Below are 19225 nucleotides of genomic sequence, written 5' to 3'. Positions count from 1 at the left end.
AACATCAGTGTTAGTGTACATGGATGCATAATTCAAATTTCATGTCTTTTATTAAGACGTCCAGTATTATGATTTCAGTGTGCCATAGGAAATAAATATATTCTCACATCCATTCTTTTTTCAAACTTGCCATAATTTAATAATAATTTAAATCAGCAAAAGGAAACTGTAATTAATCAACCATGAAATGTTTATTAATTCAAAAGTAATTAGTTAGATATTTTGCTAGTTAGAAGAAATGTTTCAGTATTCTCATCAATTCAGCAAAACAGCAATGCTAACAATGGAATGCAATATGTTGCAACAGCTGCACATGTATCGGTGGAAGTCCATATAAAAACTTCATACAGATGACCACTGTGCTCTTGCTGACCAAAGTCCCACTGGGACAAGCTCTTCTTCTCCTCTGGGCAGTACCGTCCATCTCAGCACTGTGAGGCCAGTGTCCCTCCTCCAATCCCAGGCCGTGAGGAGTAGTGGCCCTGTGCTGACAGTAAGGCTGGGACAAGAAAGGGCACTGTGTCATTACTTGGAAATGAGGAGGGCCATGGTGGTTATTCCTCCCATTGTCATGCCCTTGTCTTCCCCTCACAGTCTCAGTCTTTCTTGGTCCTCTTGGCCTTTGCTATGTTTTCCTGTCGTTTTTGCTTTTTCTTCTGTTCACGGTCACGTGCCTCAATCATCTTGGCCAGTTTCCAGGACAACAATGCACTGGCAATGAAGAGTGGAGTGAGAGCCAGGATGACTGTGGTCAGAAAACCATAGGGGTCTTTAGCTGCCCACTCCACCACATACTCTGCCCAGGCCTTAATGTCAATCATCCTGGCCAACAATAAAGATACCTGGCACACCTGCAAGGAGAGACCAGGAGTTAAGGCAGTGATATACAAGCCAACATTGTGATATACCACAATTTATGTGATCTTCTTTAACCTGTTAAGGTCTTCAACATTAATATCTCACTCTGTGTTTTGTTAAAGTAAGAAGAGTATGTGTTGTCCTTGAATACAAAGTTTTACAAAACAAAAACAACCAAATTTTATTTATATAGCACCACATCATAACAAAAATCATCTCAATTAATGACTTACTAGAACATATTAAGGCAGTACAGAAAGATGAGGACCTACACAGAAGTATTTAATAAATACTTAATAGCGTGGAGTTGCTGTGTAAGAATTAACCAATAAAGAATAAAAGGTTTGAATATAGAGAACAAAAAAATACTCAAGCATACATACATTCTACACGGGAACCTGCAGTTGGTGTTTTGAGATGCCGATCTTATGGATTTCCGAGCTCCTTAATCTACAAAATAACTGCTAACAGTCTATCGCACTGAAAATACTACACTAGTAACGACATGTTAGAAAAAAACTCAACATTTTTGAATCAAAAATGATAACTACATTGATTACAATGTACAGTGAACCGGGTACGTGACTCATGCCACAACTAATCACCGACTTGATATTTTTAATCAAGAAAAAAATGTCACCTATTCGCCTTTATTGTGTTTTTCAACAGAATTTTAAATCTTTTAAGTGACCGAACCATTTTTTTCCACAGACTGATGAGGACCAGCTGCAACACTTTATACTACGTCAGCCTACGTTAGCTGTATGCTAACAGAAACGTTACTAAATATTATGGCTTCAGCATCAGCCTCAAACAAATAAGCTGACGATTTCACCTTTGCGAATATCTAAGTATGTGACATATAGATGTAAAAAAAAAAAAAAAAAAAAAAATTACATTTCTAGTTCCGTTAGCACCGTTAGCTAACCCGCCTATGCATTCAACGGCCTAACTTTTAGGAAGTCTTTCAGCTGACTAGCGGAACTAGAATATATGTGAACTCTATATTACATCATATCTATAGTTTCATTATGATAAATGAAGATAAAAATGTAAATGCCGCCCAATACACTTACCAGAAAAGCAGAGATTTAGTGTAAATTAACGATGATAAGAACCACCGCCTTCCTTTTCCAGGAAGTGTGGTCTTGTGGTTTGACTACAATGTATTCTCGCGATAAGTTACGACAGTTTCTGTAAACGATGGGACATGTAGTCCGTAAGTCTGACAACGGTGCAACTGGACACAGACGGTGAAGTTCATTCAAATTAGAATGAGCCAGTTTGAATTTGCATGTTTACAAAAACATAAATTAGAACATTTATTCAACAAATGTGTATCAGTTAAAGATTTAATGTGTGGTATAGTTAAGTAAAAGAAATTAGATGTGAAAAATGAAGAATTAAATATTTCTCTGTGTATTTGACAAAATGTAAAAAGCAACAGGCTATACCTAAGACAATATATATTTTCCAAGGGGATCCAACCAGAGTTATTAGGTTTAAAATGGTGGATTTTACAGGGCTTCAGCATACAGCTTTTCATTACACATCAATTTTAGGTGTTTAAATTGCTTTCTTTCTTTTGGTTTGCCATGGTTTATGATTATTGATTTATGTCTGAGTTGTATATGTTGAAATTTACTGAAATAAAACAAACACTCAAGAATAGGTGATAGCGATTATAAAATGAAAAAGAATACATGAACAAAATACCAAATTGCAACAATATGTAGCAACATTTATTTGTATAGGGCCTTGCATGTTATCTTTTTTTATTCTATTTTTAAGGATAACTGTATACAGATAATCTCTGTTAAAACATACAGGTAATCTACATGAGCCATAAAGTTATTTACAAACATGTAGGAAATCTGGAGGCTACTCTCAATAAAGTGGATAAAGATGACTTGACAACGGAACTGTAAAATGAGGCAATCACATCCTTTTGTCAATACAGGTTCTACTAAGTGTCCGTGGTAAACAGCATTTCCTTTATGATCACATGATCATGATTAACAAACTACTGAGTCACTTAGTGGTAATCTGTTCTCAATAGCAGATAAATATAATCAAGGTGTAATCTGATCTAAAGAATAGTTTACACCTTACTTACTGTTGTAGACACAGTGATGATTGAAACCAGTCTGCCTGAAGGAACAAATAACTGAAGTATTGACACTATGAGAAACAAGCTTAAAAAGTCCACTGGCCCTCTGAGATAGATGACTAACATAACAAAGGAGGACCTGCTGGCTTTGTGAACTTCCTGTGGGGAAGTATTGAAACCAAATCAGGTTAGGCCACATCTGCTCTGTCCATACGGCATGGATCACTTTCAGAGTAGTTCAAAGGCCAGCCTTTTAGACCTATCACAGAGGAAGAAGAGGGGCAGCTGAGAACACATGCAGATGACTTACACACTGCAAACACACATTCTGCCTTACCACCATAGTTTTGGTTAGGTTTTATGGACAATTAAGGAAAACATCCCCAGTCTGGTGGGGTTTTTTTTATATATATGATTATAATTACTAGTTTCTGGCATATGTCTGATCAGTTGGGGAGATCCAGGGGTGGGCAGCGCAGCCACACCCTAACCCCCGATGAGTATGAAGGCGACCCTTTCATGACACAGCTGTGCAACTAACATTATCAACACACAGGCAGGGCAACCATAAAATGACTGCACCACAATTCATAGTTAACAAGCTCCACTTGTCTCATAATTGTTGGGAGAGAAAATACTGCTTTGGCCAGGTACTGAAGAATTTCAGGGATTTTAAAATATAGCCTACTTTAAGTAAAAGTAGGTTAGCTATAACACATAAATATACTTAGCTGCGAGTTGAAATCCTGCATTTTAAAGTGTTATTTTAGTAAAAAGCATGTGAGGACTGTTATGGTGTCTCCTGAAATGTTAACAGGTTAAAGGGGGCATATAAAGTAATACAAGTGAGTGTCTGTGAGTTTTTATTTCCCACTGGGCAGCCCATGTATGCTAAGCAGCTGACCAGAATGAGTGGTTAGTGACTACAGAGGGGAAGCATGTTCAACTCCACATCTTTACGTTCCTCCTCCCACGCCCTTTCTGTCTTTGACAACTGAGAGTCCTTTGGACTAAGCCTTAAAAACAACCATCGCACAGTTATTGAAAAAGCAAGAGCCAGTGGTGAAAGCCCTGGCTCTAAAGGAAAATAGTCAGTTCTCTTGCCCCCTTTTACCCCTGTGGGAAACTGCAAGTCCGCCCCTGGACTAAGACCCCGCCTTTAAACTCAAATAAGAAGGAAACTTCAAAGGCCGTTGGCCGCCTGGGCTCCGCCCTCGCGCTCCCGGACGGCTTCACAAAGGATTTGCCGACGTTCGGGAATTCCGCCTCCAGTTCCTTTTATAGCGCCACTCGTGCGCTGGCTGCGCTCCAGGATCCCGCCCATCCTGGTTACTTTGACAACACAAAGGACTTCACGGAACTCGTAAGCGCCGCCCACTTTTCCAAATAAGGGCAGTCTTTCCATGTACGGCAAACAATCGGTGCGAGATTGCCCTTTTCTCTTCCTTATCCCGTTTATATGATCGGAGAGGAACTGCGCTTCAGGTTGGAAGCGGTGCGATCATGGCCGAGCGAGTCCAGCAGCCCCCAGCCAAGCGGCTCTGCTGCCGGCCCGGCTACAACCCGGCATGCAGACAGGGGCAGCGGGCTGGAGGAATCCTGTGTGGCGGCTCAGGGTCCGCTCCGGGAGGGTCGGGGAATGGAAAAACGCACAACCCCGAGTCGTTGCTCGACATCGCGGCACGCAGAGTCGCGGAGAAGTGGCCGTTCCAAAGGGTGGAGGAACGGTTCGAGAGGATCCCGGAACCCGTCCAGCGAAGGATCGTATACTGGTCATTCCCGAGAAGTGAGAAGGAGATCTGTATGTATTCCTCTTTCAACGCCGGAGGAGAGGAAAGTGGAACTAGCGGGGACAATAATGACGAGACCCAGCTGCCTTTTCTACGGGGTGTCACTCTGCTGGAGGGTGGCTGGGTGGACAACGTATTGCAAGTCGGTGAGTGGACTATAACGTAACAATAATGCAGGAAAAAACAGTGTAATAAGCAAAAGCTCGAACTCACACTGTTTGTCTTTTTCCATGGAATGATGCCAGACTTTTAAAGGGCTTGTGTTTGCCTTTCATAGACTTGTCTATTATAAACAATGCAGGGTATTTCCACACCAGTCTACCCTATAGCTGTGTGAGAATAGCCTATTTTCAGATAAGCCCGTAATAGTAGCCCACTTCTCCTTGTTTTTGCCCACTGAGCTGCGCGCACTGAATTGCCCAGAGCCATCCCAATTGGAAGCTTAGCACTTTGTTCCTATTTTTGTGTCTTTCCAGCTCTCCATGCCCCCACCAATGGGTACGCAGACAAAAGCCCCCTATATCTTTTCACCGCTGGCTAAATAGACGATATTTAGAAAGGGTGGGAGGGACGGCGATTTAAAGCCACAGTGCTTCTATTTTGTTTGCCAAACACCTTTGTGAGACACACTAAAGCTTTTCTGCTGCCAGCCCAGGCTAGACTATATGCAGCGGATAGTGGCAAAATACATTTAAGTCTCTCAGCTGCGTTATTTGTGGTAAACAAAGTAAACAGAGGTGCTGTGGGCTCTGCAACCCCCTGCCTGCCTGCCTGCCTGGCTGACTGCCTTTGCCACAATATTTCACTGCATTCGTCAGTGCAATAGACTCAGCTGTCAATCCGACTCCCCACCCTTGGAAACGGTTCAGGATTCTAATCCCATTACCCTCCCCAGTTCATCTGAATCTTAATGCATTCTGCAAACAAGATTTTATGCATGATCTTCTCCTTCCTCCTCCCTTCCTTGCTCAGTCTCTCTCTCTCTCTCTCTCTCTCTCTCTCTCTCTCTCTCTCTCTCTCTCTTGCTCCCTCTCCCTTTCTCACTTCTTGGCTTACTATTTCTCCAAAGAATCTGTGTGGAGATGGCTTCAGCTCTTGTGGGCTCAGAGAATGTGCAGTGCACAATAGTAGCCATGGAGCAGGCAGACAGGCAGGCAGCTCTCCCTCCCTCTCTGGCCTGTTTACCAGATTCCCAAGCATTAGACTCATTTATGTGCTCACTCTTTTGGGGCTTTAGGAAGCAAACACTCAGCTCCGGGGGAAATAAAAAGACTGAGGAGGAGATATGTGTGTATATTTGTGTGTGTGTGTGTGTGTTTAGAAAGCAGTCCGAAATAGTAGCAAAGACAGGAACGAGGTCATTTTCTGAGGCCATGCGTGTGTTTTTGTGTGTGAAAGAGAGAGAGGGAAAAAAGAGTATGTGTGTCAGTGTGTGTGGGGGGGTTTGATAAAAACAGAGGGGGATTGTGCATGCGTATAAGTGTGTGTGCATGTGTGTGTCTTCGTCTGCACGGGCTGTCAGTCTCATCCTGCATGCTCACAGAGAGTGGAGGATGACAGGCGAGTACACAGCAGGAGGAGGGCATGTTATGCTGATTGCAATTTTCGCCCCAGAATTTTTTTTTTTTTTTTCTGGGGAAAATAAAGCCAAGGAAGAGAAAATGATAAATAAAAGATGCAATCTACTCCAGGGGACAGGCAGCCACTGGAGGATGAGGGCTTAAAAGCAGGGCAGCATGGGAGGGGGCTGTCAGCCACATCACACACCACATTGCCCCATCAAACACATATACAGGGTCTGGCCTGGAAAAAAAAAGTGCAGGGTGGTTGTGTGGGTTTACATGTGCGTGCATGGCTTTGTGTAGCTTTGTGTGTGTGCTGTCAGAGGGATGGGATTCAGTGTTGATGATGAAAGACAGTAGAGCAATAGAATAGATGTGGAGGTTATTGTGTATGGGGGGGGAAAGCTAATATACTTGAATGGATCTTCTGTCGCTGTATTCCTCTCCTCCCCCTCTCATCTCCTCCACCTCCCTCTCTCCCAAGTGAGCAGCTATAAAACTCTCCATATTTACTCCCCTAAGGCCAACTACCAGCCCCCAGTCTCCTGTGATTATTTATCTTTTTCTCAAAGACATTAATCACACGCTTTTTCCTTTTTGCCTCCGTTTCTTTCCATACATCAGTACTGCAGAGGGAACGGATAGGGGATGGCGTTTAAGGGGAAGAGCAATAGATCGGGTGATATCAAGAAGAAGAGGGGAAGCCTGGAGGGAGAAAGTGGGTGGAAAATGCAAAAAAGGCGAAAGGCATTGAAATGGTGATTACAAGAGAAAGGGATGTATGAAAGTAAAGAATGAAGTGCAGAGAAGGTGGGAGAGTGAGATGGATGGGTTGTTCATTCTCCCATGCGGGCTCATCTGTTCCAATGCCAGCCTTTGAGATAAATATTCATACACAAATGCAAGTGTTATCTCGCAGTTGGCCGCTTCACTGTTACAGGGCCATTATAACGGCCCAGCTTCAGCCCTCTTGCACTCTTTCTGCTGTCGAATCAGTGATGAATTTGTCAGCTGGTGAACAGGTAGTGGAACAAATACCTAACCTCAGCCTGCTATGAAGAGGTTCAGTGGGTAATAATACATTAAAACTGGAAACGATTAAAAGGAAATATGCATGTCACTTTAGAGAACGGTCCCATAACGAATGCTCACTGTCTTCCATTGTCGTGAGCAGATCACAGAAAGCTCAGCAAGTCTCACTAGTGTCCCGAGTCTCAATTTTTTTCAGCCTGTCAGTCAGACTTGTGCCGTGCCATAACTGAGCATCATTTACCGGTACAGAAAACTTCCAGAGCTGCCTGTTCTGATCTCAGCATCTGTTCTCCAGGCCCCTTGTGTAATTTAGACTCGGCAGCTCATCACACTGAAAGGAAGGCTAGCATTATGGTGCCCCGTCCTCTAATTATAGAATTCTAATCCTATGGCTCTAACATGGCATGACAAAGCATGTTTGCACTTCATTACCCTCCTTCCTGTCTTTAGTCCTCCAGTCTGGGTCAAGTTCATCCCCTCTTCTCTCATTCATTTTTGACAGCTCCTGTCATGCTCCTCCTCCCTTTGACGCTTCCACTCCCACCCCCTCTGTCTGCCTCCAGGGCTTTGTGCCAGGAGGTAAAAAACGTAACCCCCACCACCACACACACACACACAAACACCACCACCTCACTCTTACTATCCTGTTACCGTAAGGCCCGTGTCCCTAAGGAGTGACATACTGATGCCTGGCATATGTCGCTCTGTGCAATGTCATTAGCGAAGGCTACATGCTACAGCCTATTTATCCAACTCTCCTTGTTAGGCAAATTTTTTTCGCATGAGCTACATGTCATTTTATCATCCTTCTGCCCCAAATGTGAGTGATGGGAAGGACACTTTTTATGTGACCATAATGAAAGCTGAAGCCTATTTTGGTGTATTTTCCATGGTGGTGTTGTTGGACTCGATAGCCTATAATATTTTGCCTTTCCCTACCTAAAATATCACTGAATGTCCATGGCAGTCATGCCTGTTTGAGTGTGAAGGTCATCCTCCTCTGCTCCACCTATTTTAGAGACAAATCGGTGTGTGTGCATGCATGTGTGTGTGTCTGTCTTGTGCTTCTGCATGCTCATAACTCAGGTTAATTTGTTCACGCTCTGGAGAATCTTAATTAGGTTTCTGCGTCATGTACTCTCTCTCAGCCTCTTTTTATCATGATGTCAGTAAATTGGTGAAATAACAACCAGGCTGGTGGTTCCCTAATTCTTAACCTGTTCCTTCTTATGACATGGTTGGTGCAAATCCTGCTCTCAAACTATATAAATTCAGCTCCTCGAATGCGTATCGAGGTGTACGAATAGAGGAACCGTACAGCTCCATGCATCATTAGCTTAATGCTTCTTTGACTGTAAGTCATATCTGTGTTGAGCATTCAGACACAGCTGAAATGACAGACGAAATGAGCACCAATAAAACACATGTATGTTTGGACAAAAAAAATCATATTTTCACTTACTCGTAGCTTATTGTTTGTGTGACAAAGAAGGATGTCAGACACCAAGGTGAAATAGCACTTTAAAGAGTGGAGAAGTGAGCATATTTGTACAAGAATGTACTTTTATACCTTCATACACAAATATACATTTTTTACTCTGTGATTTTTTTTTTTCAGCTATGAATTCGCAAGGCCTTTCAAAGAGCTTTTTGAGGACCGACCTCAACATTTCAAGCATTTTGTCCACGAAGGTGCAGAATTTAAGATGTGAACCATAAATCTTGCACGAGCATGCCGTCTGCGAGACGCTATCAGGCTGAGCTGGGTTTTGGTGGGTGAGGGCTTATTCTTTCTGTTTGTGTGTGGGCTGTTTCTTTTCATGAGGGTGGATCTGGTTTTATTTTCCTGTTAGGTTAGAGTGAGTTGCTTTATCTTTTTACAATGCCCATTGAGAGTGGGCCCACATGCCCACCGCCACTGACAGAGAAAGACAATATGCTGCTGAATATGCTGTATATATCTGTGTGAAACTCCAGTGTTATAAACTGAGCTCAGCTTATGATTGAAAAGACGCAGACACAATATGGCTTGTGTGATAACCTTGCCGATTACTTTAAATAGTAAGATGGGAAACAGTTTTTCAGGAGGAATGGGTGAAAGTAAAGGGCAGAGTAAAATGATCAGATGTCATGGATTAGGCTCTAAGGTGAGAGTGTTAAAGGAGCTGTGATCCTGGATCTAGTGCCTTAGGTCTAGCCCTGGCCATGTGACAAACCCCGAGCTTGTATCGTCATGGAAACATGGCTGAGCCCAGAGCTAGTGTAAACATCTGGCTGTCCAGGAGGGAGAAAGAGACAGGGGCAGCAACCACATCCATGTGAAGAGACAGTGAGTGTTTAGGGAGAGTGCTCTCTGTTTCTGTTGGTGTATCTGAGAGGCAAAGAGAAGCAGATTCCATGTCTTTGTCCCATTATGTTGGTTGAATGGAAAGAAGATAGGATACATTTCAGCTGTCGTGTAATGGAAACACGTTAGCTTGTGTTTGTGTGTGTGTGTGTGTGTGTGTGTATGTGTATGTGTGTGTGTGTTTGTAGATGTGCCTGCTTGTCTAACACTTGCGTACCTACTAATAAGGTATAGATGGCCAGTAGCACTTCATTTTGCTCTGTCATGTTTCCAGAAGTCCAAATGTGTTTCACAATCGTGACTCCACACTTAAACCAACTCCAGAAGATAAATTACTTCCAGTATCTTCTTCTACTCATCACATGTCCAAAACTTTAGCAGAGATTATCCAAAATGTCATCGCCAGCTAAGACTAACATCTGTCAACCTTATTTCCAGTTCTTTCACCTGACTCAGCCAGCTTTCCCGCCTCTCCCAGTCCTGGTCCCAGACATAGCTGTTTCCTCCCTGCCCCTCTTAAATCACTGTTCCCCGTTCCAAACCCCTAGCTGCCACACTCCCAGACCTATGACCAAGTTGCCCAAAAACCATCCTTCCAAATTGCCCTGCAGACTAATACTGGCATGTTTTCAGAGACGCACAATATACAGGAACAGTGTGTGTTGCCCTTGTTAAAATAAACCAGCTAAAGTAATAAAGTTCCAGTATGAGCTCTGTAGCGTCTGCTCCAGTCCCCATTCCAGCTTGACTTGTCTCCTGTCCCAGACTGTGGCTGCTGGGTGTGCGTCAGCACAGCTCCTCGGCTGGCTGACTCTGTCTAGGAATCCAGTCCTGCTTCCACAGAGCTCCTGCCTCTCTCTTCTCTGAGAGCAAAAGGAATGAAGCGGAGGGAGCAGGCGATAGAAAGGCTACTAAATCCACAATGACAAGGCCCTATTAAAAGCCGTTTTTTCTATTTCATTTAATGACTTTTATTACCAGCCGCCCTTCTCTCTTCGATTTGGCAATAATAACAACAGGGGAATGCAGCACTCAGCGTTCTCCTATGTGATGCTCCCTCTCACTTTTTTTTTTTCTCTTTAATGAATTCCTCTTTGCACCAATGGGCTGCTGAAATAAGCACAAAGCAGTCCAAGACTGCTTACTGCAGTGGGAGGTTCAATGTACTGTATGTATACTGTGTGTGTATTTACTACATATAAGTAAAAGTATATGTGTTCAAGGCTGCACATGCTTTCACTGCTGCCATAGAAGAGACCTTATGTTTGCACTTTGGTCAACAACCGTTTCACCCTAAAAGCCTTGTACAGCGGGCAAAGCCACAGTTTTTGTACGTGTTTTTATAAGCACTGCAGGCTTAAGCTGATGGAAACCTTCATGAATTACATTGAACAAAAGCACAGTATTTAGTAATGAATATAGGTCAGCATTAGCCTGCACATACATGTTTTTTTGTTGTTGTTTTTATTTTTTGTAAGCTGAAAAGTGGTAACCCTACATTGCTGTTGGTTTGTCAGTTTCCAATCGACTGTCGACAGTTAAGGGTGACAAAATAAAGATGAAGTTAACATAAAGTCTCTTAGTAAGCTTGATTCTTGTGCTTGATTCTATAAGGCAATTCAATTCAGTTTGATTTATTGGCATGAATATTACCAGAGTGTCACGGATGAAGCATTATTTTTAGTAACAACTTCAAGTAAATAGATGAAAGGGCAGCATGCCTCTGAACTGTACTGGAGGGATGGACACCATTCTAACAAAATATACTCCCTAACTTGGCCCAAAATTTTCCAAATCTTTTCAGGTGGGTTGAGGTCTGTCACAGCATATGACTGGCAGTGTTTTCACACTCATCCATCCATTCAGTGACATCTCATGCCTTACAGATTGATGCATTGTCCTCCTGGAAGGGACCACTCCTCAGGTTTTACCTTTCATTTGTCACTTGATGGTAGTTGTTAGTTTCAGAGTAGAATTTTATCCTTTTAGGTTGCTTCCTTGAAGAAAATATGTTGTGTTAAATAGTTACAGAGTGCTGGATAAGGTTGGCCCAGTCTTTATGAATACAATCATGTGCGTCTGACTGCGTGTTAATGGCCTGATGAACATCATGTGTGGCTCTGTGTGTCAGGTTGAATAAAGGTGAGGCACGTTAATGATAAGAGGGTGGATGACATTCCTGTCTGTCATCATTCCCACCCTATCTTATTTCCACTCTTGCACACACACAGACACACACTCACAATGCTGGGGCGCCAGTGACTAGGCGCCTTAGAATAAACAACAACACGAGCATGAGGGTTTACCTGCTGCTGACCCCTGATGCGCACACACCCACTCCGACAGAGGTGTTCACTCATCAACAGGTCCCACCCCCAGCATTGACTTGGCCTAATTTTGACCTCCTCACTCGACCCCAAGGGGTTTACTAAAATAAAGGTCAGTCTGGTCAGACTGTTCCTCCACTGGCCCTTTGCTTTACTTGAAAGAAAAGCCCCTTCTCACATTATTGTTTTCCAATAAACTCCTCCCAATCAAAGGAATGAATTGCTTGCCTGATTGAATGTGTGGATGCGTCTTTTGAATGTTCCAATACGCAAGTCCTTGTTTCCAAAAACAGTCAGGTATATGCAGTTTTGGTGTTTTGTTTTGAAACAAACTGGAATCTGAGCATGATTAAAGGGGTGAAATTTACCCCATTCTTGCCCGGCAGGCTTGAGTGCAGGGTGAGGTATGTGAAGGAGGAGGTCCTGAGAGTGTGAGGTGCCTCTGGCGGTGCATAGTCCAACAATGCTGTGGCGGTGTGGCATGTGAGACATGCATTCACTGCTCAGTGGCAGAGCAGTGTTGGATAGAGCCAGAAAGGCTCTCAAGGCATGAAAGAGACAAAGGCAGAGAATAAGAGAGATTCAGATACAGGGAGAAGGCTGTGTCCTGATGATGAAATTACATTTGCCCTTCTTAAAGAGTGACATCTTCTCCATTCTTGTTTATTTCTGTGCTGGCTTTTCTTACCTCATTCCTGTCCTTCACCTTCCTGTTGTCATCTTTCTTGCTCTTTAACTCTATCATTTTATCCTCCCCCTTCTTTCATGCATTCCTTCCTTGTGTTTATAGGCTCTTATGGTCTCTCTTTCTCCCCTTCTCAATTTTCCAGTTTCATTTCCCAAGCCGGGCAATAGAAACTCATATCTTATTTACACTGCGCCTATCTAGATACAGCATGTTTCCATAGTGCTTCCTGTGTCTAAACTCCCAGAGGAAGGCTAGCAGGCTAGCTAGCTCCCACTCCCTGTGCTGTACTCAGTGCTAGCAGACTACATGCAGACCTCAGGGGCTATCGCTGTTTCTACATTTAGAAGCTCTCTGTTTACCGCTGTCTGGAATTAGGAGAGGGACAGGACTTGGCCTATTTGCTGTTGTATCTTTGTCTAAAGTTTTTGAACGATCACTACTCTGATGTCTTTCAGGTATGGAGGACTTGTTTTTACCTAAATTACTTATTTGAGAAATTTTAGTTGAGAAAAAGGAGCGCCTCTACAAAATAAAGGTGCACAACTAGGGTTGAATAGGGGTGTATGAAATAGCCTCCAGAGTTGATATAAACTCTTATTACCCCGCTTCCCGAAGGTGAGGCAAGGGGTATTGTTCTTGGTTCAGTTTGTTTGTTTAACACTTTAGCAGCAAAATTACTGGTTGAATTCATACCAAACTGGGTTTATAGATTGCCAGTGACCCAGAATAGATGTGATTACATTTTGGGAAAAGTAGGTCAAAGTTCACATTTTTTATGACTTTTTAAAATCCTTTTTTCCCATTTTTCCCATACTAGCTGAAATTTGTCTATGCTGTCTATGTCTATAGTGACATCAGCACATGCATACACATGATGACATCAGCTGGATTGATGCCAAAAAAAGCTACAATATGTGCAAGGGGCAGGGTTTGTTATGCCTGGCACCACTTGTTTGTTTTTATTTTTTTGCTGTTTTTTCAATTTGGTTATGATTTCGTTTTAGTAGTTATGTAAATTCTCATAAGAGGAATTGGGTATTTGTAGTTTAGATTGAATGTTAATTAGAGTTTTTCAGGTCTTATGGGGAAAGTCTTAATTTGTATAAGCTGAAGGATGGACTGTAATGCACTAAATATGACTCACAAAAACAGTCTTTATCATTCTGCACAAAGTAATTTTATTGTTGATCACCATAAACCATTAACAATGGAAGAATATGAAAACAGAATCATCCATTTTGCTTTAGTTTGTGTTGTATTGTTCATCAGAGGTTTTTACTTTTGTTTCAATTAAAAAAAAGGTTGTTTAGATGCTGGTTTTAACTTTAATTTTCATTAACAGTATTGACCCTCTGAGGTACATCTTTTTTTTTTTTTGGGAAAAAAAAAAGCTGTGATCTTTTTTTCTCATCAGTGGTGAAGTGGGAACTACCACACCATCATAAACCCATCGGTGCCAGTGCCACGCTCTGTTTATAGAGCCACACAGAACCTGAATTTAGGTGAAGTGGAGCTCTTTCATTGTTGTTGCATGGCATTGTCAAGGATGTCTGCCACTGTATGTTATTGCCATTTGCATCCTTGCCCACAATATCTGGCTGCTTGTCTGTCTGTCTTTCCGTCTGCCAACCAGGCTTCACTGGCCGGCTAGCCGTTAGCCGGCTATCTGTCCCTCCTGGGTGGCTACATCACCTCACCTCCTACCCCCCTCACAGCCAGTGACAGGCCAGCCCAGGGAGACATGGGTAATGGTCCTCTCTGATGTACAGCCTGACTCAATTGGACCGGATGGCAGACACACGCCTAAAATAACAAAAGGAGGGGAGAGAAAGAGTGGTGGTGGCGAGGGAGGAGGGGGAGGCAAGGAGCGAAGAGATCGATAAAGCAGGGACACATCGCCTAATAAAGATTTATTCCTTTTTTCCCCCCTCGCCATCCGCCTTGGCAGGGCCAAGAGGGGGAGGAGAGAATGTGATTAGTGGACTTCTTCTCCCAGGGTGCTTCTGATAGCATGTGTGTATGTGTGCACCACAGTATGTATACCCAGTGTGTTGTGTGTATTTTTGCATCTTTTGTGTGTTTATCGCATGTGTGTCTCTCTCTCCCCAGAGCAAAGGGGGTTAAAAACAGTCTCTGTCGTTTGTTCTGCCGGCAGTGGCACTAGCAGCTGCAGCTGTGTCCCTGCCTCTATCTCTTCCTGTCAGCTAATATTTAGTTAATCTTTGGTCTGGGACCTACGGGACTGGCCGGAGCTCCTGGTGCCCCATCCATCTTGCACTGATCTATATTCCACGCTGGATCCCTGTGCCATTAACCACCACCAAGGGAAGGAGGGAAGGGGATGGAGAGGCACAGAGGTAGAACGAAGAGGAAAAGGGTGGAGGGAGAGCCGCAGAGAGACAAGAGAATGATGGAGAGAATGCAATAGAGAGAACGAGTGGTGGGGTGGGGGGAGAGGGTCTCCCATCTTAGCACAAGATCAGAGGAAGAGTTGGGTCATCTATTCCAACCACGCAAAGACCTATCTTCTTGTAATTTTAAAGAAGAAAAGTCTAATAAAAAACCAGCACACAAAGGAGCAGTTGCTACTTCTCAATGCTGCCTTGATTGGATCTTTTATATGACGGAGCAGGTGGAATCACTTCAGTCCTGTTAAAAAGAGAACAAACAAGAGAGGGGAGAGCATTTCCGCAAAAAGGTGTGAGAGGTCGAGGAGTGAAAAGGTGGCGTAGGTGGATGAGGAGGAGGGTAAAGAAGAGGCAGAGGTGTGGGAGTGAGTGATCCATATGCAGCGAGTGGGCCACTTCATTGATATGCATTGTGTAGTTATGAGGGGGTCCACCTGCAAAGGCTCCAAGTGCTGAGTCACTCACTAACACGCAGACTAAATGCTTTTATCCCAGACGCCTGGTCCATCTGAATGGAATATAATAGGCCATAAAGTGCTTTGCTAGCAGCGGCTGCTTGCCCCATGGCAAACCCTTACCCCTCGCTCCCCTACTCCAAATCTCATTTCACCACTTTTATGGAAACAAAGTGTGTACGCGCTCTCCTTTAATTACATCGGGGTTTTTTTTCCCTTCTTCTCCTCTTCTCTTCTTCTTTCCATCCCTCTTTCCTTGTTGTTTCTGCTGCACAGAGCCCTCTCTCTTCTTGCCTCAGCCCTTCTATCCACACTGCCTGCCTTCCTCCGTACCTCCCCTCCTTCAGTCATGTGTGATCCCTTTGCTGCTGCTGCTGCTGCTGCTGTTGTGTGTATGTGTGCGGGGCACCTGTTTGGGATCTCGGTGTGTGTTTAGGGTCATGCCTGCAGGTCGTGCGTAATGAATAGCAGGGCTGTTGCCGAAGCACAACTGGTTGAGAAGGAGTTAGCCAGAGAATAGCACAGCAGTGACGGAAGGAGAGGAGGAGGATGGAGAGATGGACTGAGGGGTGGAAAGGGAGGAGTAAGGGAATAAGGGAACAGGAGGAGCAGCAAGAGAGGAAGGGAAGAGTGGTTGCAAAGCCAGTGAGCCTTAACCACCTTCTGTCAGTCTGTCTGCTCTCAGCGCTGTTTTCTCTCTCATAGGAATCTAATGGCTTTTCCACTGTCCTCTTTCCAAACCTCCTTCACCACCACCACCACCACCCCCTGAAAAAAATCTCTTCTTTTTCTCCTTTATCACTGAGCTATTTTTTTCTTTCCTCCTCCTCTCCATCTCTTCTCACTTTTCATTTTTTCCTGTTAAAATGCTCTCTAACACCGTCTTCCCCTGCATCCTCCCCTCCCTCTCTCCCTCCGTCCCTTCCAGCTGCTGGCCAGGGGAACAGCTGACTAAATCTAAAGCTGGGGCCCCTGGCTCTGGCCATGGCCCCAGCTCTGCCACAGCCTCCTCCTATTCCCAGCCCCCTCTTCCCTCTCCCTCTCTCTCTCCCTCCTCTGGCCTCTAGCCCTGGCTCCTCTCTCAGCAGCCTCAGCTCAGCCCTGGCCCTGCCTTTGAGCCTCGGCTCCAGCTCTGCCTGACTCTCAGCGGTTTCCTCCAACCACCCCCTCCATCCCACTTCGGCACTGAAAAGCCTCAAAACCCCCTCTCTGTCTCTGGTCTCTCTGTTTTGCCTATAAGCCTGCTTTCTTTCTTTTTTCTGTTTTTTTTTTTTTTTTTTTTTGCTCTGTATTTCTTGCTAATTCACTTGTCCCCCTCCTCCTTCCTTTCCTCCCTGCTCTGATGGTTTGTAGCTGGGCCCCTGGTACTGTCCCAACTTATCTGGACTGAGGCCTCATCCAGGTTGGCTGCAGTTCAGTTCTCTGGCTTCTATTCCCAGTCTCCCTAGCCAGGCATCTTTCTCTCTCTGGCTAGTAACGTTAGTCACTGTAACTCATTGTGCCTCACTTCACTCCAAGCCACGTTCAGCTTGTACATTTGGCCGTTATGGCAAAACACGTCCTGCAAAACCTCTTTGACTCCTCGTGTATCTCTTTGTCTCCCTGACTCACTTTACATCTCTTTAACTTGTGTAGACAGGCTGTACCCCTAGCGTGAACACATACACTCATCACACAAATACGTGCGAGAGTGTGAAGCATATGACACATGATTGGCAGCAGGGGGGAGGATGGGGGCAAAGCAGTGAAAGGGGAAGTGGGCCTTGTCACATCTCCAGGCAAGCCGGGGGCTTGAGTTTGATCGCTGCCCAGGGAAGAGAGCCTTACCCCCTTCCCCCAAAAACCTCTGTGGCTGTCAGAACGAGGCTGCACGATGGTGTGATTAGGTGCAGGCCCAGGTTCCAACGTCACTCTTCAGTAACAGATGTTGCCTGTAGAAGACACCTGTCAATGCTCCTTTCCTCTTTGACACCCGACTACACCAAGTTGAGCTACAGAGGGTTGACAGAACAGAGTTCAGTGGGCACCCCTCAGCTACACGCATGCACATGTTACTATTCTTTTGTGTGAAAGCAGGCCAAGGAAACCCAGGAAGGAAGAAGTGGAGTGCATCTGCACCAGTTGATGCAACATCAGAATTTTCTGGAACACCTCGCATCTCCTTGTAGATTATTATTCAGCCCACTCCCTGCCTGTCTAATGCCCAATACAGCCTTTGTCGTTCTTGCTTTCTATGTTGTCATGTTTTGTTGTTTTGTTTTGGGTTTTTGTTTTGTGTGTGTGTGTGCGGAAGTGCGGAAAAGAAATTGGAGGTGGGGGGTGGCAAAAGTTTCCTTTGGAGTCACGTTTTCTCTTGCTGACTGACAGATGCGGGAATGATGAAAGTAAATCACAACGTGCCACAGACTTCAAAGGTTCCTGTGTTCAGCCATTTATTGGCAGCAGTGCTCAACAACCTTTCTCCCAATGCGCATTCTTCAGAATAGAGAGGGGAAAAGCTAAAAGAAACAGAGGCAGATGACAAAGAAGCAACCATCCAAACAGCTAGAGGGACGAGGGGGAGGAGGGGGGGTGCTAAATAATCAGACCTGAGCACTGTAACTGAATCAGACTGCTTTTCAAAAGCATTTTCAATCAAAATGGGCTTTTGATGCGCACTGATTCTGATACCAGGGATGTTTGAGAAGAGAAAAACTGACGTGTTGAAGTTGTAAAGCACTTTTTCTGCTCTGGGAGAGTTTAGATTCTTTTTTTTTTTTTTTTTTTTTTGTGGTGTCTTGGTCACTGTGTATGGACTATGCATGACAGTAATTAACGTGTGTATTAAAGTGTGAAAAGTACGATGACGTAACTTACTTGGGTTCTCTCTCGTAACCTTTTAGACAGGGGGCTCTGCAGGGCTTGATCTTGCTGTCCTCTCTTGTCCTCCCTCCCTCATACTCTTCCTCTTGTCCAGGATGGTACCCATTGACTGTCACTGACCTAATTTGGGCAAATTTCACTGACCTACTTCACGGGCGAATGCTGACTTGCCCACGGGAGGGGATTCTCACACACCCACATACACGAGAGACATGTTTTTGTACATCATTTTAATAAATAAGACCCCCGGCCTTCCCCATGTACCCCCCTAACCCAACTTTAGCCTCAGACCCCCCACCGCACCCTGTGTTCCTGTGTTTGACCCCCTGTCCCAGCTCCTTTGGAACTCCGGCATCCCAAATGACATAATGAGGATCTCAAAGTACAGGCACACAGTAAAAGATAAACAAGGCAGTTGGCCTTTGTTTCATGCAGTCTCAGGGGTGACATAGTCTTTCACTTCCCAAGTCTCTGAAGAAGCATAATCAGAATAATTGCATCTAGATACGACTATTCTTTTGTCAATTATGAAAATGGAAAGTTGTACAAATATGATCAAACAATGTAGTAATGCCTTGACTGTACAGTCAGCCTCAGTCATTTCTGCAAATGTTCATACTGGATGGACAGAGACTATTGTCTATGAAGCAGTTGTGACTTCAGTAAGGATGCATCGATACCAGTATCGGGTATCGGTCTGATACTGAGTGTGTGTACTAATACTTGTACTCGTAAAAGTGTTCCAATACAAACACACTGATACACTGTGGAGATTTTTCAAAATAA

The 19225-nt window shown here is 44.1% G+C and overlaps 2 protein-coding genes across 2 annotated transcripts in view; one reads left to right on the top strand and one right to left on the bottom strand.

The window, feature by feature from the left end:
- Positions 1 to 112: 112 nt before the first annotated feature.
- On the bottom strand, positions 113 to 2041 carry smim15 (small integral membrane protein 15). Its single transcript, XM_030144497.1, has 2 exons — positions 1935 to 2041; positions 113 to 851 (listed from the first exon to the last, which is right to left on the bottom strand). The coding sequence occupies exon 2, from the start codon at positions 819 to 821 to the stop codon at positions 597 to 599; it is 225 nt and encodes a 74-aa protein (XP_030000357.1). The 5' UTR covers positions 822 to 851; positions 1935 to 2041; the 3' UTR covers positions 113 to 596.
- A 2222-nt stretch (positions 2042 to 4263) lies between these two features.
- Positions 4264 to 19225, top strand: part of LOC115426392 (zinc finger SWIM domain-containing protein 6) — a 45376-nt gene continuing 30414 nt past the window's right edge. Inside the window, exon 1 of the mRNA XM_030144494.1 lies at positions 4264 to 4904. Within this exon, the coding sequence (XP_030000354.1) occupies positions 4472 to 4904 (433 nt within the window). The 5' untranslated portion in view covers positions 4264 to 4471. The remainder of the gene's footprint in view (positions 4905 to 19225) is intronic.

This window comes from Sphaeramia orbicularis, chromosome 9, assembly GCF_902148855.1.
Source record: "Sphaeramia orbicularis chromosome 9, fSphaOr1.1, whole genome shotgun sequence".
In the NCBI taxonomy this organism is placed as follows: Eukaryota; Metazoa; Chordata; class Actinopteri; order Kurtiformes; family Apogonidae; genus Sphaeramia; species Sphaeramia orbicularis.
The sequence above is the reverse complement of the archived record's forward strand: the minus strand, read 5'-3'. Positions and strand labels throughout refer to the sequence as shown.